The sequence below is a fragment of the Mus pahari genome, chromosome 6 (assembly GCF_900095145.1).
Source record: "Mus pahari chromosome 6, PAHARI_EIJ_v1.1, whole genome shotgun sequence".
In the NCBI taxonomy this organism is placed as follows: domain Eukaryota; kingdom Metazoa; phylum Chordata; class Mammalia; order Rodentia; family Muridae; genus Mus; species Mus pahari.
The window spans coordinates 91,649,762-91,676,427 of record NC_034595.1 but is presented as its reverse complement, the minus strand read 5'-3'; the positions used below and the strand labels follow the sequence as shown (position 1 = coordinate 91,676,427).

The 26,666-nt window shown below is 54.9% G+C and overlaps 2 protein-coding genes across 2 annotated transcripts in view; one reads left to right on the top strand and one right to left on the bottom strand.

Moving 5' to 3' along the window:
• Positions 1-707, top strand: part of Padi6 (peptidyl arginine deiminase 6) — a 15,758-nt gene extending 15,051 nt beyond the window's left edge. Inside the window, exon 16 of the mRNA XM_021201222.1 lies at positions 474-707. Coding sequence (XP_021056881.1) covers positions 474-707 — 234 coding nt within the window. The remainder of the gene's footprint in view (positions 1-473) is intronic.
• Positions 708-5,553: 4,846 nt separating this feature from the next.
• Rcc2 (regulator of chromosome condensation 2) overlaps positions 5,554-26,666 on the bottom strand; it is a 21,919-nt gene continuing 806 nt past the window's right edge. The window contains exons 2-13 of the mRNA XM_021200382.1: positions 26,332-26,620; positions 20,932-21,025; positions 18,518-18,661; positions 16,316-16,447; positions 15,883-15,971; positions 15,048-15,162; positions 12,681-12,847; positions 11,542-11,722; positions 11,228-11,333; positions 10,374-10,446; positions 8,142-8,219; positions 5,554-7,690 (exon numbers count right to left, since the gene is read on the bottom strand). Of these exons, the coding sequence (XP_021056041.1) occupies positions 7,586-7,690; positions 8,142-8,219; positions 10,374-10,446; positions 11,228-11,333; positions 11,542-11,722; positions 12,681-12,847; positions 15,048-15,162; positions 15,883-15,971; positions 16,316-16,447; positions 18,518-18,661; positions 20,932-21,025; positions 26,332-26,610 (1,563 nt within the window). The 5' untranslated portion in view covers positions 26,611-26,620 and the 3' untranslated portion in view covers positions 5,554-7,585. The remainder of the gene's footprint in view (positions 7,691-8,141; positions 8,220-10,373; positions 10,447-11,227; positions 11,334-11,541; positions 11,723-12,680; positions 12,848-15,047; positions 15,163-15,882; positions 15,972-16,315; positions 16,448-18,517; positions 18,662-20,931; positions 21,026-26,331; positions 26,621-26,666) is intronic.

The following is a 26,666-nucleotide window of genomic DNA, read 5'->3' as shown; positions in this document are numbered from 1 at the left end:
ACACTCCAGAAGAGGGAGTCAGATCTTGTTACGGATGGTTGTGAGCTACCATGTGGTTGCTGGGATTTGAACTCTGCACCTTTGGAAGAGCAGTCAGGTGCTCTTACCCACTGAGCCATCTCACCAGCCCCCCAGGCAGGCATTCTTAAATGCTGACTGGAATATAGGACACAGAGACAAGGCCAGAGCAACAAATCTAGAGATGAAGGATGTGTGGTAAGGGTAACTGCTGGTCAGGTTTTCTGAGAAACATTGGCACACATTGGAAAGCTAAGCAAACGGACTGATTCCACCGAGGCTGATTTTTGGTGAGCGATGCCTACACACACAGGCTTTAACAGTCTGGCCAACCCTAGGGAGTGATATGTGGGTTTTCCCTACTCCTAATTCTATGTCCCTAACCCCCACCACCCACCAGGAAGGGCGGGGTAGCTTTTCAGGACTGATCCCTGTTTGATCTTAACTCTCAACAGCTGCAGATAATCGTGTTGGGCAAGAACCTTGGGATCCCCAAGCCCTTTGGGCCCCAAATCAAGGGCACCTGCTGCCTAGAAGAGAAAGTGTGTGCATTACTGGAGCCCCTGGGTCTCAAGTGCACCTTCATTGACGATTTTGACTGCTACCTGGCCAACATGGGGGACGCCTGTGCCAGCGTCATCATAAACCGGGTGCCATTTGCATTCAAGTGGTGGAAGATGACTCCATAAACCCCAGGCCCTGGCATGGCCAGTCTGCCCCAGTGCGGATGGCCTTTACCATAGATCGGTAGTAGGTGGGAGTGTTGTTGCTGCACTGGGTTGAAGGGACGGAGAGCTGGGAGTTAGGGTCTCTCACATCTACCAGCTTGACACTTCTGGAGGGGAGAGGGGAAAAGAGTGTGTGTGTAAACAAACTTGCCACAGAGCCAATAAAGCATGGTATTCTAGATGCATCTTTCTTTTTACGCTGCCTTACTTTGCAGAAGGGGTTGCTGCTGAGGGAATCTGCCCCATCCTGCGATGGCTGGGGCCCTGAGTCACCGTTTCTTCTGAATGTATAGCTGAACTCAAAATACTTTGGGTTTGGCGTGGCTAAGATAAGCCTCAGGCTAGAGGAGGGGAGGGACCACCCCCAATGCCCCTACAGACGGGGTCTAAGCAGAGATGGTCTGCTAGCGGGCAGCTGGCCTCTCAAAGCCTGCAGTCGCCATTGGAGCAGGTGTCTTGTCTCACTGCCTGTGTCAAGCAGTGCTGGTAACAGCGGCGGGGTTCTAGGGTCGGGTACTTCTGTATTAGTCAGGGTTCTCTAGAGTCACAGAACTTAACGGATATGCTCTATATAGAAAAGGGATTTATTGATGACTTACAGTCTGCAGTCCAATTCCCAACAATGGTTCAGTAGTAGCTGTGAATGGAAGTCCAAGGGGTCTAGCAGTTGCTGAGTCCCACACCGCAAGAAGGCGAAAGAGCGAGAGCCAGACTCCCTTCTTCCAATGTCCTTATATGGTCNCCAGCAGAAGGTATAGTCCAGATTAAAGGTGTGTGCCACCACACCTTTAATCCCAGATCACCTTGAACTCGGAGATCTCCCTGTCTTAATCTTCTGGAATCCATAGCCACTATGCCTCAAGATCTCCATACCAAGATCCAGGTCAGAAACTTCTATCTCCCAGCCTCCAGTTTAGGGTCATTGGTGAGCCTTCCAATTCTGGATTGTAGTTCATTCCAGATAGTCAAGTTGACAACCAGGAATAGCCACTACAACGTCTGTAGGTTCCTACTGTCCTTGGCAAACCTGAAAACAGTGGCTCTCATCCTTTGAGTCAGGGGTAGAGCAGAGTCTGGAGCCAGCAATGACAACCCCCCCCCCCAAGGATTGTAGGTAGATGGTGGTGTATGTGGCCTGGCAGTCTGATGGAGCCAGGGGTGAAGGGCCTTACCCCAAGCTGTCCGGCAGAAGTTTCCTGCCCTGATTCCCTATCCACAACAGTGTGACTGAACAGCGGTGGCCTGGGGGAGCCGTTTGGTGACTTTGAGCTACTCGGTGGAGAGACCTGCTCAGGGATAGGGGTGGGGTTGATGTCCCAGCTTCGGGGACAATGCAGTTTCTTGCTCACTTGTACTTAATCCAAGTTGCCAGTTGATGCTGCAGAGAACTTGATGGCTGTGGCCCCTACTCTCAGGCTGGACCCTGACACACACGGTGACTTCCAACGTTGAGGGCATGGGACTGAGAGGATACGAGTCCCATGTCTGCTTGCATTCCTGGATGGTTGGTTGTAGATCCAGATCTATCCCTAGAGCCAGAGTACTGAGCCCAGGAGGGGCAAGCACCTGCCTGTCCTGGCAGGGCTCTTTCTGGGGGACTTGCCTATTTCTGTTGAGGTCCCCAACCAAATCCCTGCCAGGGACCCTAGCAGATTCAGCTTGGGTGTAGGCCCCTGGGCTCTAGCAGCGTGGCCCTTGGGACATCTGATGCATCAATCTTCCACAGCCTGGCTATCAGACACCCACACACGTGGCTTCTTAAAACTGGATACTTCCATTTCATAATAGCCTCTTGGGTCTGGCTTGTGAGTGGCTAATTCTATCAAAGCCAGTGGTCACTCGGCATCAGACTCACATACTGTTCTCCGTGGGGGGGAAATGTACGCTGTATCTGACTAAAGGTTCCGTGCCTCCCTGTCCTGGATTGGGAAGGGCTCAGCCTGGTTGTAAGATGCTAGAATAAAGTCAATGCTAATAGACCGCTGGGCAGGGAGACCGTCCCAGGACCAGCTACAACTTGGAGCAACACTGGCCAGCGTGAGGGTGATTTAGGTAAGTTGACAATCCAAATTCACATATGTGACCCTCCACCTCCAGAAAGTCTGCTTTGTTTTCCCTTTGGAGACAGGGTCTCAAGTTGCCCAGGCCAGCCTTGAACTCCCTATGTAGAGGGCTGAAGAGATGACTCAAAAGGCAAAGACCATTAAGCCTGGCAACCAAGTGTGACCCCTGGGGCCCACACAGTAGGACAGATTCCCATCTTCACGTGTGGTTCACACGCAAACACAAAACCTGAAATGCTAATAATTCTTTGCCTCTGCTTCAGTGCTGGCTGGCATGCATGTACCTATGTTGACAGTGGGGGTGTAACCGAGTACTCTGGTTGTGTCCTGGTGTGATGGACAAGCATTTCACCAGAATGACAAGCCTGGCACTTCTTAGCGCCAAGCCCCGGTAGCCTGGTTATCCTCGAAACACTTAGGGGATAGAAGGACGGCTCAGTGGTTAACATCTGCAGATGTTCTTCCAGAGGACCCACACGGCAGCTCGTGACCATCAGTGATTCCAGGGGCTCTGTTGTGGATTGGTTCGTTACTTGTATTAACCTGGCTCCCAAAATTATGGGGAACCCACACATCTATGTGTAAGTCGCTGAGGGTCCCGGTCCCTAGCTGGTTCTGATTGGCAAATAAAGTTGTTGGAAGCCAACGGCTGGGTAGGGAGACAGAGGCAGGACCCCAGATTTCCTGGCCCAGGGAACCCAGGGAAGAATTCAGAATGGTCATGTCGTGTCGGGAAGCGGGAGGATCACATGTGAGGAGTACAAGACGGACAATACGTGAGAGTTGGGGAGTGTGGCCTGGGTCCGGGCAGCCAAAATGGAATATAGGTTTTACAAAGTAGTAATTTAGGGATACTGGAGGGAAAGGTGTGTTAGCCACAGGGAGGTTTAGAAATGCCCAGACACCGAGCTGCTTAACGCATATTAAATAGAGGGCTGTGTGTCTTTTATTCTAGAATCTAGAGCTTCAGGTTGAGTTCCTTGCTATCTGCCAGAGAGATTAGAGGGGATTTATAAACTCCCACGAGAGGGCTTCTCCATCTTCTGGTCTCCAGGCAGCCCGTGACACATGGTACAGCTGCATATGAAGGCAAACCCACGCAGAGCCATAAAGCTTTAAACAGGGAGATCACAGGCTCGGCTCTGCCTACCCTTGCTGACTCTGAACTATGGTCACTCTGTCTAGTGACTGGATAAGGCTGAGCCTTGGGCCTCTCCAACACTAGTCCACCAGAGTCTCATGTGACCCGACAGCACCTACCTTCCCAACAAGGGTAAGCGATGGCAGACCATGCCCCTCACTCCCACCCCCTTCATCCTAAGGAGCTGCTAATGACTACTGGCCAGGGAGGCTGGCTGCTGGCTCTCCAGACATAGCTGCAATGAGCAGGACCCAGACCTTGCAAGGACAACTTGTAAAACAGTGATTCTCAGCCTGTGGGTCCCAACCTCCCGGAGACTGAATGACCCTTCCACACACCATTGGAAAACACAGGTATTGACATTAAAAATTGGTAACAATAGCACATTTGTTACGAGGCAGCCATGTAATTTTAATGGTTGGGGGTCAGCACAGGAACTGTATTAAAGGGTCTCAGCATTAGAAGGTTGAGAGCCTTTGCTGTAGAAAGAAGGGGTCTCTTCAGCTCCTGGAAGGTGACCAGGGCAAACTGGAACCTCTCAGGGTTGGTCTGCCCACCCAGCCCCTTCCCTGTGACTGAGCTCACCGCCTGTCTACAACTTATTTTCCTCTACAAAACAGGAAGAACAGTGAGCTGACTTCAGGACTGTCCGTGTGTTACAGGAAATAGCGGCCAGGATGTGCAGTAGCCCCGGAGACATCAGTCCAAGCAACAGTCCTGTGGCCTAAAAGGCTAGCCTTACACTGCCCCCTGGTGGGCAACTGGCAGAAAGGACGAGTGTGAAGTTTGGAGGTTGTGTCATTACAAGTGCTCCTGGCTCCTGGTAGGATTGCATCCTGACAGACTGCTCATATGGTCGGGTAGATGTAAGACAGAAAATGCTTGTTCATTCAAAACCAAAACCCAACAGAGCCCAAGTCTTGGAACACCTTGGGTCAATTTTACACGTATGTGGGTGGGATGGCTCACACCTTTACTGCCAGCACTCGGTAGGCAGAGGCAGGCTGCAGACATGTTTTTGTGCACTGTGTAAAGGTTATCCATGTGTTATTCAAATGCCGTCTTCTCTGCCCCCACATCTTGTTTCAGTACAGGCAAGGCATCATAATGCTTTAGTCAAGAATCTTCTGACTCTCCACCAGCCAGGGGAAGGAGAGGTCAGAGCAGACAGCGAGGGAAGAAACTTCACAAGTAGGGAGCTAGAGCCATGTTAAACTGCTGGGGCGTAGCCAGATGAGCACTGTAGGTCAGGATTCATTTAACTGCCCAGGTACTGAGATGCAAGAATGTCACCAGCCAGCCACACTTAGCATGCTTAACCTAGGGCTGAACACCTCACATATGCCAGACACCAGAAAGGTGGCCAGCCTGGGCTACAAGACTTTGTCCCGCCCACAAAAACCAGCTCCTAAGCTAGGACCATGCGTGTTTCGGGACTGTGTCCAACCCTGGTTGGGAAGCCCTTGGCCACTACCCCACGTGCCTGTGGCCCTCTGCACCCTTCCAGCCCAGCAGGAAGCTCTCTTTGGTCACTCTTCCGGGGCACGCGCACAGGGCTGGGGACACACTCCACACTACTGAAGAGGAAACATGAAAGCCAACGCAGAGTAAACAATGACGCCGTTTATTTAAAATGTTTACTCCCAGAAATATAGATATAAAAAAAAAAATAAGACAATTAACAGCACTAAACCAGGCACCTTCAACCGAATCCCACCATCCTCGTTAACTCCCTTTGTGGATGACCAGAAGATTTCAAGAACCCCTGGGCAGCCAGAGTGGTTCCTACCCAGGGCTTCCCGCCTTCCTCCTGTCCTAGAGTTCCCCATGGGAAAGCTCGGTGAGAATTTTAGCCTATAGGGAGGGGGCTGTGGCCGGGCACAAGGCTCTCTACTCAGCAACACTTTCTGCTCACCCACTGTAGGCCTCTAGTCAGGGCAGCTGACTGCTGGCTTTAGGTTGGCTCCCTGGAAGATGAGCCCAGCCCAGCCCAGCTCAGCTCAGCTCAGGGCTACTGTGTCCTCAATCCTCCTAGTGACCACACAACTAACTGCAGGAGACCTCCCAGGACAGGAGCAGACCCTCCACTGCACTCTCTGGACAGAGACCAGCAGGGGCGGCTCCCGTCCGGCACATGATGTGAGGGGCGGTGTCTGGGGTGACCTGGACAAAGCAGGTTAGTTTTGCAGAAGCCCTGCCGCTACAGGAGCTTGCCTCTGGGCTGACTATTGCTGGACAGATCGGGGACAGTGAGAACTCGGGACTCTTCCCGGCAGGCCGCAGCACTGGCCGAGACAGACACCTTGCAAAGCCAGAGCGGCTGTGAAGCGCTGGGGCAGAGGAAAGCAACAGACTGGGTCATTTTTGGCATTTTAACACAGAGATGGGGACAAGCGGCACAACAGCAAAAGCAAACCCATAAACCTCAAGACCAGAACTGACTTTCCCACCCCCCCACCCCACTTCCATCCTTAGCCCCCTTCTCCCAAGCACCATGAACTAAACCTAGTTAAAGCAGTCACACCAGCCCAGACCCTCTGGAAACCAAGGCCCCAGCCAGAGCTGCCACCATACTCGGGCCTGGCGAGGAGGATCGGGGAAAGGCACCTCGGAACTCAGCCACAAAGTCAATACCAGGACGGGCTCGGCAGAGGGCACTTGGGGGGGGCGTGGTGACAGTCGCAGCATCTGCACTGACACACACGTGGGGCAGGGGATTTCACCGAGAATCCCAACTATTTGGTACTAGAGCCAAGCAAACGCAAGTGGCCAGAGAACATCGAGGCCAGGACGAGAGTGGCCAAGCCTCAGAGCAGGACAGCCATCCCAGGCAGAGGGACAGCAGGAGCACACAGGCAAAGCACACAGGCGGCAACAGAGGGCCACAGAGGACCGAGGACACATCTGACTGCTGGCTGACCAACCTCTAACTGCCCACCCCGTACCCCACAGTCTCTATTCTCATCTGGACTTGAGAGCTAAAGTAGATACAAATGGCTAACACAGACCCCAATGCCCCACCAGGGGGAAGATGGCTGCTTCTACAAATGCTTCGGCCAAAAGGCCCACATGGGCCTTGCAGACAGCAAGCCAGGAATAACTAGGAGGGGAGGTGGCAGAGGCAAGTGGGAGGGCCCACAAGCAAGTGACCGGGTCTCTCAAAGCGGGCAGGCAGGAATCGGGATGGAGACCGACCACCAGGGATTGGCCTAGCGGCTGCTGGTTCCTAGAAGAGCCGTTTCTGTCTGGGAAAGTGGCAGTCCCTCTCCCACGTGGCACCCACTCGGATCACAATGCTCATCACGGCTGGAATAGGAGGGCAGGACAAGGACACTCAGGGCAGGGAGAAAAGAAATACAACTTAAAAATAAAAAAACCTACATCGCTCAGAGGGCCTGCCTATCTCGTAGAAAGGCAAGCTGGCTATGAGCAAATGTTTTAATCAAACACTGAGGGAAAAACACTTTGGAAAGCATACAGAAAAAGGTAGTTAACGTTGAATCGCTCGGAAACGGAGCCTCAGGGAGGCTAACCCAATGCACCCTTGGTCATCGTTTGCTTCCTAAATGCCTTGTCTGACTTCTGGTCCCAGTGCACGTGGAAAGGACAGCTGCCACGCGGGGGGGCCGGCCTGCTCAGAGGGTGCGCGGGGTGTACTCGGGCAGCCTCTGCAGCTTCTCCTTCTCAGCCTCGCTCTCATCTCGCGCGATCACCAAGGAGTGTGAATAGCCCATGGCCACCTGTGGGAACCAGGCAGGGTCAGCAGTGCAGACACCCCGTATCATGTATGCCAGACGCCACACGCTGGCCTGGCTCAATGAGGGTCCAACATGGAGGGAAACTGAGCCTTCCCTCCCCACTCGACACTGGTGTTTCAGGACTAGGACCACCCAAGCCCCACTTCCCAGGCCTGCAGGAAGCTCAGAGCCCTCACTGGGGTGGAACTCTCCATTGTACCTGCCCCAAACACAGGCCAGAATGTATTATCTGCTCAGAGACCGGTCCCTGGTCCTGGCCCAGTGGCAAGGATCTCAGTGTGAGGGGAGGGGCAGTGTGACCACAGCACCAGGAACATTGCCGGGACGGGCCAGCACTCCTCTGCCTTTCTCCTGCTGAGGGCGACACCCTTCCAATGGCTCAGCAGTGACCCCCAGACATGATGAGCGAGCGGGGACAGGCGTAGGCCCTCACCTGTTCGGAGAAGATGCCGTCCAGAGTCTTCACCTCCTGGGCCGCAGTAGACGACTTGGGCTTGTGGTCCCCGTACCCCTGCAGAGATAACAAGAAGCAATGGCGATTCGAGGCCAGCCTGGTCTACAGAGTGAGTTCCAGGACAGCCAGGGCTACACAGAGAAACCCTGTCTCGAAAAACACACACACACACACACACACACACACACAAAAGGGGGGGGGCTGGTGAGATGGCTCAGTGGGTAAGAGCACCGACTGTTCTTCCAAAGGTCCAGAGTTCAAATCCCAGCAACCACATGGTGGCTCACAACCATCCGTAACAAGATCTGATGCCCTCTTCTGGAGTGTCTGAAGACAGCTACAGTGTAATTACATAAAATAAATAAATCTTAAAAAAAAAAAAAGAAAGAAAAACACACACACACACACACACACAACAGAAGCAATGATGAAACTTGGCCTGTGGCATGTTCCAACACAAGGAGGTGCAATTTTCCAGGCATATCAGCCAACTGTGCGTTACAAGACAAAGTGTGTCAGGCATTTGGTGACGGTGCTGATAGCCACTGCAGTCAGACCCACACAATCATAACCAACATGCTGAGACATGCCGACACACAGCAGCCCGGACAACCCTTGACCAGGAGGAAGGAGCTGTCATTGACAACCTCAGAGGAGTTTCAAGTGGCCAAGAACTGCTGGGAGCATGGGGCCAAGGACAGGTCCCAAGGCCTGTCCTGCCCCTGGTTCAACTCCTCCAGGCGCACCTTCCTGGCCAAGGCTTCCCAAATCCATGATGATGCAAAGTTGTGTTTAGGAGTGTTTTAAAACATTAAAAAAAAAAATTGTTTTTTCTGTTTGGATATTTTGCCTGCATGTCTGTGTACCACTCGAGTGCTAAGTATCGGCAGAGGCCAGAAGTGGGTACTGGATCCCCTAGACCTAAACCTACACAATTGTGAGCCACCATGTAGGCTCTGGAAATTAACCCTGTATCCTCTATAAGAGCAGGCAGTGCTCTTAACCGCTGAGCCATCTCTCCAGCCCCCAAAGATCAACAATTTTTTTGAAGCAGGCAGGGTCTTGCTATGAGGCTCAGACTGGCCCATAAGTCACTATTCCTGACACTCTACCATGAAGTCCAGGCTGTCAAAAGACCATTTCTAATGGCTCCCCAAAACTATCCATCAGTCAGGTGTAGTGGAGAACACCTTTAATCCCAGCACTTGGGAGGCAGAGGCAGGCGGACCTTTGTGAATTGAGGCTAGCCTGATCTACACAGTGTCCCAAGCCAGCCAGGGCTACATGTTGAGTTGCTATCTTGAAAACAAAATGCAGCATCCATCTTTCTCTGAGAAAGCAGAAGCAGAAGGCCCACAGTCCCTTTGCCATAGTCTCTCTGCTTTTTACAAGGGGTCCCTTGGAGGTCAGTGACAGCTTGAGGGACAAGGACAGTCCTGCTTTGATGAGCCCAATGAGAAAACTTCTACTCCCAAAAAGATAAAGTAGGAAAATCAAGGGCCAGCGGCCTTTAACGCCAGCATTTGGGAGGCAGACTGTGAGTTCAAGACCAGCCTGGCCTGCAGAGTGAGTTCCAGGACAGCCAAGGCTACAGAGAAACCCTGCCGTGAAAACCAAACCAAAACAAACCAAACCAAAACAGAGTCAAGGGGCTAGGCCACACTGAGGGTGAACCTGGCCACAGGAGATACCCAAAACCCACCCACAAGCCAGCCTTGGCCGCCTTACAAAGGTTCAAGTGCACAGAGCTTATGGACAGGACAGCTGCACAGTAAGAAAGAAGCAAGGGCGGTGCCTTCCGCTCTTATTCCAGTCTCTAGCACTGAGAACAAACTAGTGACCCGACTTGGAGAAAATGAACAACAAAACCCTCCAGGCACTTGTGTGGCTGATCTAGGGACACTGATCCACAGAGCACAAGGACATGGCCCTGTCTGTCTATGAAGCACAAAGTCTGGAGGTCACAGGAATCAGGGCAACTCATGCAGTGTTAAGACACTGCCTCCTGCGAGCATAGACCATGGGTCCCAACCACAGGGACACGTCCTGTCACTGTGGCCTGCCAACCTCTCTACAGCAAGGCCAGCAGCCAGCCAGGACAAGTCTTAACACTTAAAACCAAATGTGACCAGCCCACTGCTGGGACAGTCTTTAGTGGATAAGGACACCGCCCTCCCGTCTGCAGTTCTTCCCAGGCGTTCTGTGGCTCACCAATTCCCCGAAGGTTGGCGACGGACCCCAGCTGATAGTACTCTCGTCGGCCGCTACGATGATGCTGCTCTTCCTGCAAACAGGCAGATGCTGTCACCACCACCAGACCAGGACAGCCCTGCACAGCGTGAACACACCCGCCTCCATGCTAACTCAGAACAGTGTGAGCGGCCACATTTGTTTCAGATCAATACCAAGGCCAGGGCCTCACTGCCCAGCTGGGTCCTGGGGCTCTCAGAGGGAGATCCTTTGGAATGGGGGACAGACAGGGTCACAAGGACAGGAAGCAGTAACTAAGCTAACTCCTACACATCCTCATTTGTCATCTGTAAGTACTGGGTGGCTCAGGTGTCCTTCAGTAAGTCCCCTCCCCTCAAGCATGTTGACAAATTAAAAGCCTACAGTCTCCGAGCTGAGCGAAAACTGCCACCTTCTGCTTTTTTCTCCCCAAACAAAAACGTTCAAAATTACTTTCTGTGAAGAAGGAAAGAGCCGCCTATGTCCTAGCGCCTACCAAACCTGAACTCCCCCTCCCCCATCTGTGGGGGTTTGGTGTCACCTATGTTCTAGCGCCTACCAAGCTTGAACTCTCCCCTCCCCCATCTGTGGGGGTTTGGTGTCACCTATGTCCTAGCGCCTACCAAGCCTGAACTCCCCTTCCCCCATCTGTGGGGGTTTGGTGTCACCTATGTCCTAGCGCCTACCAAGCCTGAACTCCCCCTCCCCCATCTGTGGGGGTTTGGTGTCGCCTATGTCCAGCCAGGAAGACCCAGAATCCGCAGGCACAGAGCCATCCTCAGGAAACAGGCCCTCAGAGCAGGCACACACCACGTGCCCTGGATCCAGCCACTTACCCGCAGGCAAGGCTCCGGATCCGCCAGCCGCAGAGGTCCTGAACGGCTTTCGGGTACATGGTAGACTCCCGGGAGGTATTGGTGGCCCCCCAGAAAAACAGGCCACCTGGAAGGACGCAAAACAGAAGTGTGGCAAACAAGCATCTTAGAACACCAAGCTGAGGGACAGCTGCTTAAAAGGACACTGCAGAGGACGAGCCAGGGAGGGACAGGCATGGCTGTGGGCCTGTGGGAACAGCTGTCCCCAGGAGGAAACCCCTGCACCTGGCTCGAACTGCGGGGACCTAAGAAGTGAGACAGGGACAGGCACTGACCCACTTCACTGACAGCGAAGGAGCAGGTATAGCCAGCATAGATCTGGGTTGCACCACGCCCCGGGAAGTCGAACAGCTTCACCAGGCGAGGGACCATCTCATCCTTCTGTTCAGCATGGCCCAGCCGGCCATAGCCACCAAAGCCCCAGGAGAACACTCGCTTCTGAGAGTCCAGGACCAGCTGCAGAGAGAGGAGACACAGGCTGGACACATGGGCCACTGCTTCTGACCAAAGGATCCGGGACAGGAGCAGCCGGCAAAGGAGAGGACCCAAGTCCCACAGCCTACATATATGGCAGCCAGCAGCAGCCGGCGTGCACTCCCTTCATGAGGGTGTGATCTTCCTTTCTCTCTTTAAATGCAGAGGCCAAATGGCCATTTGTGGCAATCCTGTCGAAACTGCAGAAACGGGGGAGGCTGCTGCCACCTCTCTGTGCTTGCCTGCCACAGGTGCACACAGGTGAGGCAGGTACAGATGTGCCAGCTGTTTGCAACCTGTCTTGTCTTCTTGTCTTTGACGTTTCACATCAAATAAAGCCTGTGTATACGTAACCAGCTAGCTCAGCATGGGACGGAAGGTGCACAGTTCAGGGCTAGAACACCCAACACCCCAGAACCAGAGAGGCAGATGCAGGCAGAGAATTTGAGGCTAGCCTGGTCTATATGGCAAGTTCCAGGACAGCCAGGGCCACACAGTCAGAACTGGTCTTAAAACCACCAAACCAGAGGGCTCAGCATGTGATGGTCCCTGACTTGTAAGGCTGACATGGAATAAAAGTGTCTCTGACTTAGCACCCGTGAGTGGTAAACGCCGTGCACCTGCTAAAACAAAGAGGGTCAAGGGCAACCCCTCCCCCCACCGCTGTCCTTCCAGTTGTTCTGCTAATGGCCTTAAAGGACACACCCTCAACAGCCAACCACTCACACCCTAGCAAAAGGCACTGTCTACCATACGGACAGCACATGCGTGCTGTGTGCTAGTGGCAGGGCGCAGACATCCGTGTATACTCATGTCTGCATGCTGTCTGCAGGGGAAAGGAGTTCTGGACAGGAGACTCAGCCAAATGACATAGCTTGAGTAAGAGATACCAGTCTATACCAGCACGGCTCTTGGTCATTGAGAAAGAAACAAGGCTTACTGTGTGGTTAGCGCCACAGGCTACATCTCGAACCACCACATTCGGGACAGGTAAGATCTGCCCGTCCTTGGTCTTCTCGATGAAGATGGCCACTCTGCGGGGCACCAGCTCACAATCATATTCTATCCTCTGCGCCCGGGCGATGAACTTCCCATCTGAGTTGTGCCCTGTGGTAAGCACAACAGGCCGTCAGTGACAAACAAAAGGCCCAGGCCCATGCCACCACCCTGCCCCCAGCCAGAGACTCAGCCTGTGCGGTTGCTCACGAGCTGGTACATAATACAGGGCATCCTTTAAAAATGCATATAAAGGGCTGGTGAGATGGCTCAGTGGGTAAGAGCACCCGACTGCTCTTCCAAAGGTGCAGAGTTCAAATCCCAGCAACCACATGGTGGCTCACAACCATCCGTAACAAGATCTGACGCCCTCTTCTGGAGTGTCTGAAGACAGCTACAGTGTACTTACATATAATAAATAAAAATGCATATAAAACAAGGACCCCTATGCCATAGTACAGTGACTTAGGACTGGGAAGCAAAGGAAAATATTGTCTCCTCCTGTGGCTGAGGCCACAACAGTGGGCAGCTCGGAGGACCGGTAGTAGGGAAAGGGTGACAAGATCAGGACATAAAAATCTGGACTTCACAAAGCCTGTGAGAAGTCCTTACAGACTGGGCAGCCTGGCACATGCCAGGCATGATCTAACCCAACACGGCATGAAGCCTGCCTGTTACCGGACCACAAGCCAAGGACCCAGCACTCTCTGCCTTCTTGCACTGGTAGTACATCCAGCACTTGGGACGAAGAGGCAGAAAGAGCAGGAAGCTGAGGCCATCCTTACACAGGAAATCTGAAGCCAGCTCTGACTACATGAACTCTGTCTCAAAAACCAAGCAAGGATGGGCACAGCCTGGTGGCCCACATCTAACTGCAGTGCTCAGAAGCAGGCAGATCCCAGAGTTCGAAGCCAGTCTGGTCTACATAGCAAGTTCTAGGCCAGCTGAGACACTATCTCAAAACAAACAAACAAAAAAATAGAACCAAGAAACAAACAAAAACAAGCCAGGAGGCCCAGCCCAGACCCAGTAGTCAGGGTGCTGGCTGCTCTCAGCCCAGAACACCCTCAGTCCCCGACAGCCTATCACTACAGCGCACGGCACGCACCCTGTCGGCCCCTCCCCGTGCTTGCTAGAGGCAAGAACAGAACTGGGGATTAGGCTTCTTGTTTGTCTTTGGAGACAACCTTCCACTCTGCAGCCCCGGCTGGCCTGTAACCCAACGCAGGCTAGGCTCCAATTTGCTACAGTCCTGCCTCTGCCCCCAGATGCTGGGACCACAGGTGTGTGCCAGCCTGTTTCAAAGTGAAAGGAATGAGAGCGTCTGTAGATGCAGGTAAAGCCAGGTTCCTTAGTAGATGTCAACAAGAATTCAGTAGAAGACAGTGCTACTCCATGAATACCATCCTACCGCCAAGATCAAGTTCCCGAAAGCAAACAGGCTGGCTGCAGCAAGATGCCTGTCTGAGGGTGGCAGAGAAGCTGCACACATAGCAGAGAAGACAGAAACGCACTTCCTGTGCTGGGCCTGGGCCTGGCAGGAGGCCCGCCCGTGGCCATGGAAACCGTTTACCCAACAGCCTGAGAACTCCCTGGCAACCAGCAGGGACGTGCATGTGTAAGGGGCCGGTCCTTCGCATTCACTCTGACGCGAGGTATATTTAGTTCCACAGAGTCACTGTTCCCTGCAGTCTATGGCCAGTGCAATGCTCTGCTTCTATTTATATGCTCCCATCTGCGCACTTCTAATGACGCCGAGACCCAGCAACCCAGATCCTGGACTGCTGCAGGCTGTTCCATCACCAGTAGGTGGCGCCCACACCTCACCTCGTGCAGAAGGCACTGGGAAGAACTAACTGGCTGGGAGTCCGAGGGGAAAGGAAAATGGAGATCCTGCATGGTAAGCTCTAACAGGCTTGCTGACCTCTTCTGCTCTGTGCAGCAGAGTCCAGTGTGGTGAGGGATGAGCTGAGGACACACCAGCTGCCAGTCTAGCCAGGATTTCCAGAACAGCCCCCTCTTATGTAACTCTCACTTCCAATAAAGGCTCATGGACATCCGTGAAACCGGATGAAAGGGACTCGGCTTTTGTCCTTCTGCCTGAGACTGACACAAATGGATTCCAAACCAGACTCAGTCCTCAAGTCTTCAGTGACCCCTGTAACCTCCTGGTTACCGGCAAACGGCTCTGCTGAGCATGAGACGCACTTATCGGCTAGCCGCTGCGATCTGGATCAATTACACTTGTACCATGCGTGCGTCCCCACATTTACAGCTAGACTACAGAGCTTTTAGCAAGAGACCTCCATACCCAGCTGGCCATACTCAGGGCACCCAAAGGAGTAGAGGTTCCCTTTACAGTCCATCAGCATGCTGAACTCGGCCCCGCAGGCCATCTTGGTGATTGGCTGCCCGTTGTACATTATCTGAAAAGAAAGAGAAGACAGCCAACTTCAGCTCCACCAGTCTCTTCCTCAGTGGGCCCTGGCATCAAACAACAGCTGCTCACAACAGTGGACTCATTCCACAGTTCAGAAGGGCTACCTACCACCCGAGTGGCTATGCATCGCAAAGCTTAGACTACAAGGACTCTTAACTGCTGGTGACCCCCATGCTGCCAGGACAGCAGAGGCTGAGACTGTTAACCCTGTTAACTCTCTGTCATCCGGTGACCCCATAGGTCACTTCCGGTGCTCACACTGCTATCAGCCCCAACTAGAGGCTTTCAGGCTGCCCCCAGACCAAAGCTGTCAGTAAGGAGCCAGATCTGAACCGGCTCAAATAAGGAGGAACAAAGACAACGGGCGGGCAGGAGAGTGACAGCCTGGTCCCACAGCACAGGGTCAGAGACCAAATGCAGAACCCGGGAAAGGCCAGACTGAGGCCCAGACAAAAGCAGCATTGAACCTGGTGGTCCAGGGGACCCCATCCTGGCTCATACTAACCACCCAACTGCACTGCAGGACTCACAACTACAAGACTTAGCTACTAACCCCCCTGCCCCGCACTGGCCTCAGGAGCAAGATAGGTCGGCATAGTGTGCAGGGAGGAGAGCCTTGCATCCCCGCTGCTGGGCTGACACAAGCAGGGCTTCTCTTCTCCTCACTCTCCCTTGCAAAGCACCACTTCTCAAACCCTGCTAGTACCTGAGCAGGACTTGGGACGGCATCGGTCTGGTTCCCGAGGCCCAGCTGCCCCATCTTATTCTCTCCGAAGGCAAACACAGATCCAGTATCTGGAAGGAGAGACAAACAGGACAAGAAAGGACGGAAAGGCGGATGCTTTCAACTGGATCAGGATCAAAGCAGGACGACCATGGGGCATGTGTCTGTCCATCCCAAGGACAAGAGTGCAGAGCAGAGCTGAGCCCTGCCACTCACAGACCCTGGTCTGGGCTCCCAGTGTCACCACAGCCCTCTCACTGCTTCCAGCAAGTAATCAGCTAACTAGCTAACCGCCTGACTATCTAACTAACTAATTAGCTAACTCACCAGGCATCGCCCTCCTGACACTGGCTGAGGCACTCACTCCCAGACAATCTATGGAGCCTTACTAAGTTGAAAGGAGCTGCCTTCTTACCTGTCAAGGCCAGAGTGTGGTTGCGCCCACAGGCTGCCAGCACGATTGTCTCCTGGCTGAGAGCCTCGATGAGTCTGGGGGCTTCCACCCTCTTGGTATCACCATGGCCCAGCTGCCCCTTCTCATTCCGACCTGCAAGGAGACCACGGCTGGCCGAGTAAGCAATGCTGGGCATGCTGGGCGGTCCCCACCCTCATCCTCAAACCAAACCTTCCACACCCGACAGCTACTCTCCCCGTGGAGTGGCCCCACGGAAGAACCACCCTGACAATCCCAACAGTAAGTGGTCAGCTTCAGGGCCATCCCAATACACCGTGTTACCCCAGGAAATGCTCGGTGTGACCCGGGTACCCCCACAGGCCTCAAGCTCCAGGAACAGGTTCCGTTCCTTGTAGGGGCTGGGGGTCAGTCCCCTTCTCCTCAGGGAATCTGATGCACCTAGTACTGATCATATCTACTTATCTCTGCACGCATGCGCATACATACACACACAAACCGTTACAAGACAAGGGGCAGGCCTGCTCTTAACACAGTCCCTTGCCCACAGGACCACCTCCTTCTGTAGAGCTGGAGACATGTGAATGCAAGTAGGGACCAGTCCCTGTGAAGGCCTTCATAACACACTGAAGACCTAGGGAGCCCTGATCCGGCTTAGGATGGACAAGGGATGGGTCTCAGAACAGCAAGTCCTGAAATCCCACGTAGGTCCAAAACAAAATCCCTAGGAACCCTAGGATGGCCCTCCCAGAAGAGCATACAAGTAACTCGACGTGGGAATTACAGGAGGCTGCAAAGAAAAGAACCACAGGCAAGATGGGTTTCCACTCACCCCCCCCAGACAGACAGACAGACAGACAGCTGAGCCCTGACGCCCTGCAGGGGGCAAGCACCACAGTGACTGGCCTCCCTGGAAAGGAGAGCTCTCCCAGGAGAGAATCAATGAAAGCGGGGCTGGCTCCAGGGCCAGCACTGGGCAGGTGCTGGCTTCAAGAGGAGCCTGCCGTGCCCCAAGTTCAGTGAAGGCAGGCCGGCTGCAGCTCCTGCATCTGCGTCAGGACACAGCACGGCAGCACTCTGCCTGCCTCCTGCTCAGGAGGGACCGCTCCGCTCCTTCTTGTGCCCTTCCACCAAGTGTCCGGCAGTGGACTCGTGGCACCCCTGGCTGGTCGCCACAGCCCAGCTGCTGCCCCAGGAGCTCCCTCACTCTGGGGGACTCACTCCTGTCACAGGGTCAGCCCTGAGATGCAATCTAGACGCTTGCTGTCAGGGAGAGGACAGAGAAGCTTTCTCAAGCTGGAGACACTGACATAAAAGGCCATGGCCAACGTTGAGGACACAGCAGCAGAAGGGCCCACACCAACGCGGAGATACAAAACTGGGGCAGATGTTGGTATGTCACCCGAAGCCGGGGAGGGTACATTTGGGCCACACACACTTGTGAGATTTTTTTCCAACAGAATTATAAAATTAGCCAAGTGCAGAGAAGACGGCAGATGTTAATATATTTGGACTCTGGTGCAGCAGCTCAAAAAATTTAAAAACAAAAAAAAAATTTAAAAAGGCTCAAACAGACCAAAATAAAAACGTCATATGAACTAGAAACCAGGCAAAGGCTAGAAACAAATGGAGAAGCCAACTTCCCAGCTGCCTGTGCCCCGAGTCAGCACCTCCTGGCCTACCTGGGAAGGAGACGGCTGAGTCACCAGAGAGTCTGCCTAAGGGAGGTAGACACTCTCGGGAGGGATGGAGCATGGACAAAGGCCCAGTCAGTCTCTGACCCGAGGCCACAGGGACCCAGCCACCACGCCTTGTAACAAAACATGCCAGCTTCAAAAGCCAGGGGCAACCGTGAGTGATGGCACTCGGACCTCACGGGGGCACAGGAGCTAAAGCAGAACAATGGCTGGTGAACAGACAGCAGGACAAGGACAGACGGCTGGTCAGAGGGGTGGCAGCATCAGAAAGATCACACTTGCTTCAAGTTCAGGAAAACATTTACCACGGTGGAGGCAGAGAAGGGGCCAGGGAGATGATCCATGGGTAAAGACTTGCCAAGTAAGCCTAGGGCCCGGGGTCAGCCCCTAAATGCACATGGCAGGCAAGAACTGACAGTCTGGACCAGGCAGAAGATGGACGGCCTCTTCCAGGTAACTCTACGTCCCTTCAAGCCCACTTCCGAGCACCACTAGCCACCACACTTACCCCAGCTCCACAACTTCCCTTCTGTGGTGATGAGGAGGCTGTGGGCAGCACATGAGCCCGAAACCACGGTTCGCACCCGGACTCCTGACAGGCACCCATACCTATGGGGTCCCCACAAATTCTGACCAAGGTTGCGGTACGCAGCTGCAAAGGGAAGAATGCAAATCAAATCTCACAAAACACATGAGGAACACCCAACGTATCAACCAGGGGTCGCAAAAAACAGAAGCCTACCAGGGACACAAGTATACCTACATTAATGGCGCCAATTTCTCTCCTCAGCCCTATAATCCTACACTACAGGGCAGGGCTGGCCTTTCTGTACCCATCTGGGGTGACACAGAATCCTGACTGTGCCCCAAACTTCCCCTTACCAGAAAGTTCTTTCTCAGTGGGGCTCAGTGCGCCGCCCCCACCCCCAGAACCACCTGCTTACTTGGAGGACTTTGTCACTCACCCCTGCGGAGTCCCACCCACACCCAGGAAGCCTGGGCTGCAGGCCGGCTTCATTCCCTAGCTGGGGACCACATCCTCTGCACTGGACTTCCAATGTGCATCCCACCTACTCTAACTGCCTCCACCGTGACAGGCCTCACAAGTGCCACTCCCACGTCCCTGAGACGGGAGTGTGGCTTTTCTTTCACCTCTAGAACAGCAGCTGTGGGCAACCTGAGAAGCTAGCCACAATTCAGATGGTTCACACACAGCCTGCTGGCAACTAATGGAATGGTTTCCCACGGGTCACCCCCGAAGGGTCTGTTCTCTATGCCTTCCTCACCAGCAGCACTCAAACCCCTCCTCCCAGTCCCCTGCAACGCACCAGGGCACCTAGCATCAGAGGGCACCCCGGAACCCTGCAGCCACCCCGCTGAAAAGTACTTTAAAACAGAACCAAACAGCACCGTTACTCCAAGGGATGAACTGAAAGCTGGCCTCACAGGCTGTTAAAACTGAAAAGCCCCAATGAGCCCTGAATCACGAAGGACAACAGAGGCAGGGAGGAAAGGCGGGCAGCACGGCATGCCCGTCACTCTGGACAACCAAGCAACCGCTAGTGGTTTTCAGGATTGTGAGCTATACCAGGCACCAGCTGGAGTAAAGAAATGGCCTGGTTCTTGAACCAGCTGGCCCGGGGGTGGGGGGACAGCTCTCCAGCACTCCTGCCAACACCTAGCTCCCTGATGAGGGCACCATTATCAGCCACAATAACATAAGGATATCTTTCCCACTCCAGGGACCCTCTCCCTCATTTCAGTTCACAGGTCACAGTCACAAGCTGGCAGTGGCTTCAGCTTCAGAGCTGGACTGGCAGACATTAATCCCATGGTTTCCAGACCCCCAGGACCCAGCCCTCACCATAGGCTACAGCAGGGACCCCATGCGGCCATGTAAACCAAGCTACATTCAGGGCAGAGAGCAGCGAATGTCCAACAGACAGGGCGGGAAGTAAGTATCCCCTCCTCTACCTTGCCACCTAGCAGCTCCAGGCAGAGGCCACACAGGCCGCACGGCCAGGCCTAGACGTTACAATTAACAGTGATACCACTCACACCGACCGGGAGGCAGAAGGGCCAGGAAGGTGAGACACCCACACACACCACCACTACCCCGGGTCTGCTCTGGACTGGCGGCAGCACAGCTCCAAGGGCACCGGAAGCAGAGGGTGACAGTCAGGTCAGGGCGTCCTTGCCCTATCAGGGCAATGGATACAGCAGACAGCAAGAGCCTGTGTGGCCACTCTGCTCTCAGGACTGCTGTCCATGGCTGTGGTGAAAGATGGCTATCTTCCACTCAAAGGGACGGCATCTGGTCAGCCCCATCTGTCCCATGCAGGATCCACGGCCGTCTTCCCAGGGCAGGGTGAAGGCCAAGGCCCCCAGGTTTGGGTGCTAGGGTGTGCCGTGTTCAAATATTTGTTCACCGACAAGTACTTTGGGCGTGTTTCCAAATAAAATCAAGAGCCATAAAATGTGGCACTGAGCCAACCCTCTTCTGTCCAAGGGGCCCCTCAGGATGGCACCCATGTCTACAGGCAGCTGGACACAGGTTACTAGGTGGGACTGTTCCCTGCTCGCCACGGTGTACGTGTTCTGCTGAGTTATGACAAGCCTGTACATCTCTGCCCACCACATCTGACAATTGTCTGGGACCTCTGGCCTCCTCTTGGTAGTGAAAGGAAATCTCCTGGACTCAGGGAGTCGTGGCTGTCTAAGGACTCCATTTCCCTGAGCAACACAGACTATGAAGGCAGACGTGCAGGGAGACCAGGTTCGGCTCAACTGCGGCATCCTCCCCAGAGCGGCTCTGTGGTCTCAAGCAATTCCCAGGGCCTTCTCTGCTCATGTCCATGAACCCCAAGAACTCCTACCTGGTGGGCGGAGCCAGCACCCCACTGGCCCCATAGTTTACCTTACCTTGCTGTTTAGGCACTTCCTTCCGTCCAATCAAGTCCCAGTTGGTTGCCCCAAAAATCAAAAGTTGCCCTTTGCACTTAGACCCCTCAAGTTTCTAGAGAGAGAGAAAACCAAGAATTAGCTTTAAGGCTGCTGCTGGCACTCCACAGCTATCTGATGAAATAAAGAGCTGGGCTCTCCCGCAGCCCAGACTAACCTGGCACGCACATCTTCTAGCCTCAGCCAAGAGCTGGGGTTGCAAGTGTGCACCATCACACCTGGCTTAAAATAATTCTGTGTGGGAGCTTTCACACTGCTTACAGGTCCCATCCAATCCCTCACCCTCCATCACATGCTCCAAGGTAGATGACCTCAAGCCCACTCGCAGAATTCCCCAGGTTAAGTCTGAGCTCAGCACCAACACTGAGCCAAGTGGAGCTGGGCTCTGATTCCATGCTACAGAGTCATGCACAAGACCAGCCCACCAGGCTGAGACCAAGGAGCCTCACACCCCAGGCCAGCTCCACAGCCCCCACTACCAGCACCCCGGTGCACAGATCACCTCTGCAGGGTTACCACGGCCTCAGTCCTGTGTGCTGCCCACAGTAACAAGATTTTTAATACAGAAGGGGTAATTACAGCCTGATTTCACCAGGGGGTAAGACAGGACGGGCAGAGCTTTGGCAGGGCAGCAGGGTCTGAGGCAGAGGGCCTTCCATGGGTCCATCCAACGCTGGTCACGGAGCCCCCACACTAGAGCTCCCAGCTAAGAGCCCGACTCCCTGTCCCCACCATGTTTAGAGAGGAATTTTGCTATATAGTTCTGACTGCCTCTCAATCGCAGTGGTCCTCCTGCCTCAGCTCCCTCAGCACTGGACTACAGGCCTACGACCATACCTGTCAGTCAGGGTACTTCAACTCTCAGCCTTCTTACACAGAAAGAGATCAGAGCCGCTGCGCCTTGATTACCTGTGCAGATCTAACATCTCAAAGGCCACCAGTAACTGTGGGTCACACCACATCATCAGCGCTTGCGCATGTGCGCACGCTTTGGATTAAATGTCAAAATACGTTTTTTCTTTCCTTTCAACTTACATTTGTGGGCTCCTGATATGGCTCAGTGAGGTAAAAGGACTCACCACACAAACCCAATGACCTGAGTTCAAATCCTCAAGACCCATGGAAACAAAAGAGTGCGCATCTGAGGAAACAGACTTTTTGCTTTGTTTGAGATGAGGTCTTACTGTGTGTATAAATATATATAAATATATATATATATATATCCTAGCCTGGTGTTAATCTGTATAATCTACCCCGCAGGGCTGGAGAGATGGCACACGAGGTAAGCACTCACTGCTCAAGAGGGCCTAGGATCAGGTCCCAGCACCCAGATCAAGTACTGGCACACAACCGGCTGTTGTTTCAGTTCCAGGGGTTCGGACACCCCTGGGCCTCTGAGGGCGTCTGCACTCACCTGGTGTGAGCAGGCGCACACACGTACGCAAGTATGTCAGACGAATAAGCAGGCGGGCTCTTTGGGACGCGCACTGTGGGCTAGTTAGGTCTAGCCTGGGCAGGGGCTTAGACTCCACCCCCAGAACAGCGAGCAGATACATGAGAAATAAAAGCAGCTAAACAAACGGGTGATGAGCTCAGTCTGCGCACCTGCCCCTGAACAGTGGCCGCAGCTCCAATAGTTTCCACCCCCACAATGGCCCCTGGTCGGCTGTCCCAACACACCCAATGCATCCCACAAGTCCCCAGAGGCACACTTTTTTTTGGGGGGGTGGGGGGCAACCTGACCTCCATGGTGTCCCCTACTTCCAGTCAGGTCCAAAAGGCAGAGGCCAGGATCAAGCTCCAGGACCTGCCTGGCCAACCCAGGCCTCACAAGGATGGAGTAGCCACCCAGTTCAATTATTCAGACCTCCTGTGGGGTGTGGGGCCAGACTCAGGTTACCTGAACGGGATGGGAGCCTATTTTCCCCTCCTTCTCCTTTGTTGAAAGGCAGGTGTGGCTGGAATATTCTACCAGCCTCAGCCCAAGGCGCTGGGCCCTCGGTAGGCCCACACTTACTTGTGCATGGACACATACATTCGCTCTACTCTTCAGGTCTGCACTTTGAAAGGGCCCCAGAAACACAGGGAGAGGCCCCAACAACAGCATGAGCCCAGGCCCGACAGCACTGCATTAGCAGGTTCTGAGGGGAAGAGAAGCTCGGAGGTTCCCAAGCTCGACCCTCACCAACACTGTGATGTGGTCACTCTGATCCCTGAGCGCCACCAGGCCACGGGTTTGGGCAGGATGCAGGATGCTGGTAGCCAATATCCACTGCCACCCCAGTGGCTCCTCAAATTCGCGATGCCCGATAGGCAGGGACACGAAAGCCCCGCCCTTCTGAAAAAGAGATCTGTGGACAACCTTGCCTGGCTTCCCATGAAGAACACAAACTGCTACCCTGGCCCCAGCTTCTCCATCACGGACCCCGTTCTCACAGCTCACTGTATCCACTGCTAGCACCTACAGCCTGTTTGCTATTAACCCAACTGTTCATCCTACCACAGCTTAACTCTCCCCTCTCCTTATGGAATACAAAGTTTAATTAGTGCGATTCAACTCACTTTCAGTCAAGCCCCTGTCCAAACAAACCCCTCATCCAGACTACCAACAACCTATCCCATAAGCCTGCTGGCCTTATGGGGGGAGAGGTGATCCCAATGAACAAATGGGGGCTCAGTCCCCAGCATCAAAAGGACGGACGAATGGACAGGGAGGGAGGGAGGGAGGGGAATGAGTGGCCAGGGCAGAACATGCACCAAGTGTCTCCAATCAGCAAACTGGGGCTTCCTGGCCATGGCAGTTTCTGACTTACCACCCAAGCACACTTCCTGAGTGAGGCCAACAGTCCACCTTTAAACACATCCATTTAGGAGACTGATGATGCACAGGACCAGGAGAACCAGGGGCAAGATGCTGGCAACAACCATCCCTACCAACCCTCCTCCCACTGCACTAAGAACCAACACTGTGTTGCAGGGTCCATGAAACCTTAGCAACCCCGACTTAACACAGAGCTGGATGCCTGCGCCTGCGCCTCAGGTCCTTGAGTATCATAGGACAAGACTGAAGGCTCGTTTTCCACAAATCGGCTCTTAAAGGACTGTCTTTCCTAACAACACACCTAACTCTAGCAGGACAACTCTGCCCCTCAACATGAACACATGGCTCATCTTCCCCTAGCCCAAGACAACTTCAAGTTCAAGGTAAGGGAAAAGTGATGGCCGGAGGCCCAGACACTGGCAGAGGAGCCTCCCCCAGGGGAGGAACTGGACTCTGCCAAGTTAAGTAGCTTTCTGAAATATCCACGATAGTGGCCGACTGCAGCCACAGTCCTGGGTCTGCCTATCAGAGGGAGACCACAGCCCTTGGGCCAGAGACACTGGGCAGTCTGGTGGCCTAGGCTCGTGAGAATGGACCTGGCTGCAAGGCTGTGTTGTTGACCTTGAACCAAACTCAACCTGACCCTAACAGGGGCAGACGCTCGAGGCGCACACTTTCCAGGTGCAACCGCAAGTACCTTCAGGATCCCCAGAGGCCCCTGGGGTCACCTATCCAATGACCCTCTAACTGACCAGCGTGGCGTCCTACAGTGTGATAGTCCCCCTAGCTTTAAGGGGATGGACACAAAGCCCTTTTAAGCTCCTGTTCTACACAGATACGGCAAGTTAACTGTACACACAGAACAAGCACAAACTACAGGGGACTGCCTCCTCTCAGACATGGCATCGCCTCATAGGACTCAAGGTGCCAACTCCAATACAAGACCCGTGGAGACAGAGGCCTCTGCGCCCCTCCTCCACTCCACTCCCGTGCATCCCAGAGAGGGTTAACAGCCTGCAGACCACGGAACTCACCAGGGCCCTCCCTGGCAGAAGTCTCTAAACCGGGACAAAGAGCTGAGGGGACTATTTAACATATCAAAGCAGAACTGGTAACTAAGTCCTCCCAGCACCCCTCACAGTACCTGTTACCAGGCCCTCCAGGCAGACATGGCCCCGCCCCTTACGCTAAACTTAATCCGGCCCACGGGCTGGGCCACCCTCTCCCCTACCTACTCTTCCCTATAGAACTCATTTTGGTCCCCTCTTTGGCTGGCTGGCTCCTGCACCTGGTTCCTCCTGTCCCTCCTCCTCCTCACCAGGCTCAGGGTCAGACCTCTCCCAGATGTCCCTGCCTGTGTCTCCGTTTAATCCACAACAAATGCTCTCCTCTGTCACCCCTACGAGCAGTCATGATGTCCTATCGATCTTTTTTTTTTTTTCCACTCACAAAATAATCCAACTCCACACGGCTTTCCTAAACTTCATGACAACTCGATACAGCAAAGACCCTATCATCTTATAGACTTGTCCAAACCCACTAGGCAAGAAATAGGAGAGCAGCTTGTGAGTGCCCTTCCAATACTCTAAGACAGACCGGTCTACCTGACGAGCCTACCTCATGCAGGGCTCTCCCTGCATGCCTAGTGGGACCCTTTCTTCTTCTGCAAGATGGCCAGGACTCTTCTACCTCTCCTAGCGTGCCTGGGCAGCTCCCTTCCCCCTTGCCACCTTTGCAGAACACCCTTGGGAACATGGGCGACACTCTCCGAGGGTCAAGCTCCATCTCTTTCTTAGTGTTAACAGAGAACGTGATCTCCCGCAGAGAGGCGGAGGGGGAAGAGGGGTGTACCCCCGAAAACTTGCTTTACAAAGTTCTGGCGGAGACTCAAGCGGACCCTGGGCCTGGCTCTGCGGGGCTTTCTCCCCGCCCCCACGAAAGCTCGAGTTCCACGGCGCAGACCGGAGCCCCCCCCCCCGGGATCACCGACCCCCACCGGCCCCATGCCGCGGGCACCCGAGGCAGACAAAGCCCAGCGCCGCTCCGCGGGGGGGTCACGGGTGGGCGGAGAGCCCCGGGGCGGGGGGGGAGGGCCTCCGAGGAGCATGCGCGCTCACGCCCGCGCCGCGCGGGCCCCCACCATGCCCCGCGCGCACCGGCCGGGCCGACCGCGCCGGGCTCCCACGGAGCATGCGCGCCGCGCGCCAGGCCCCGCCCCCCCGGGGCGCCCGAGCCGCAGCGGCGGGAACCTCAAAGCCCCGGCGCGAGCCGGCGGCTCCCCGCGGACGGCCCTCCCCTCCCCCCCGGGGGGAGGGAGAGACGCGGGGGTGGGGGGAGGAAGGGGGCGGACGCACGGGGGGGGGAGGGAGGGACTGACAGCCCCCGCGCGGCCGCGCACGCCCGGTCCCCCCCTCCCCCGGCCCGGGACTGGCTCCCCGGAGTTCCCCCGCGCGGCGTGGGGGAGGGGCGGGGCGTGACCCCACGGCGCCCCTCCCCCCCCAAACCGCCAACCGCCCCGCGCCCCCGCCCGCCCCACTCACGACGCGCTCCTTCGTGTGCTCGGGCTCCGTGATGATCGCGGCCGCGCCGGCCGCCTTGCCCGCCGCCGCCGGCCTGGCCGTGCGCTTGCCGCCGCCGGGGGCCCCGTCCAGCTCCGGGCCGTCCTCGTCGCCGCTGCTGCCGCCGCCGCTGCTGCTGCTGCAGCGCTCGGGCCGCTCGCGCTTCCTGCCCGCGGGGCCGCCGCGCCGCCGGGGCCCCGCGCGCGCCGTGCCGTTGCCCGAACTCGGCTCCTCCCAGGCCGCCCCCTTCTTCCTGGGCATGGTCGCCGGGCTGCGGGAGACACACGGGGCGCACAATGCACACGGGGCGGGCGGCG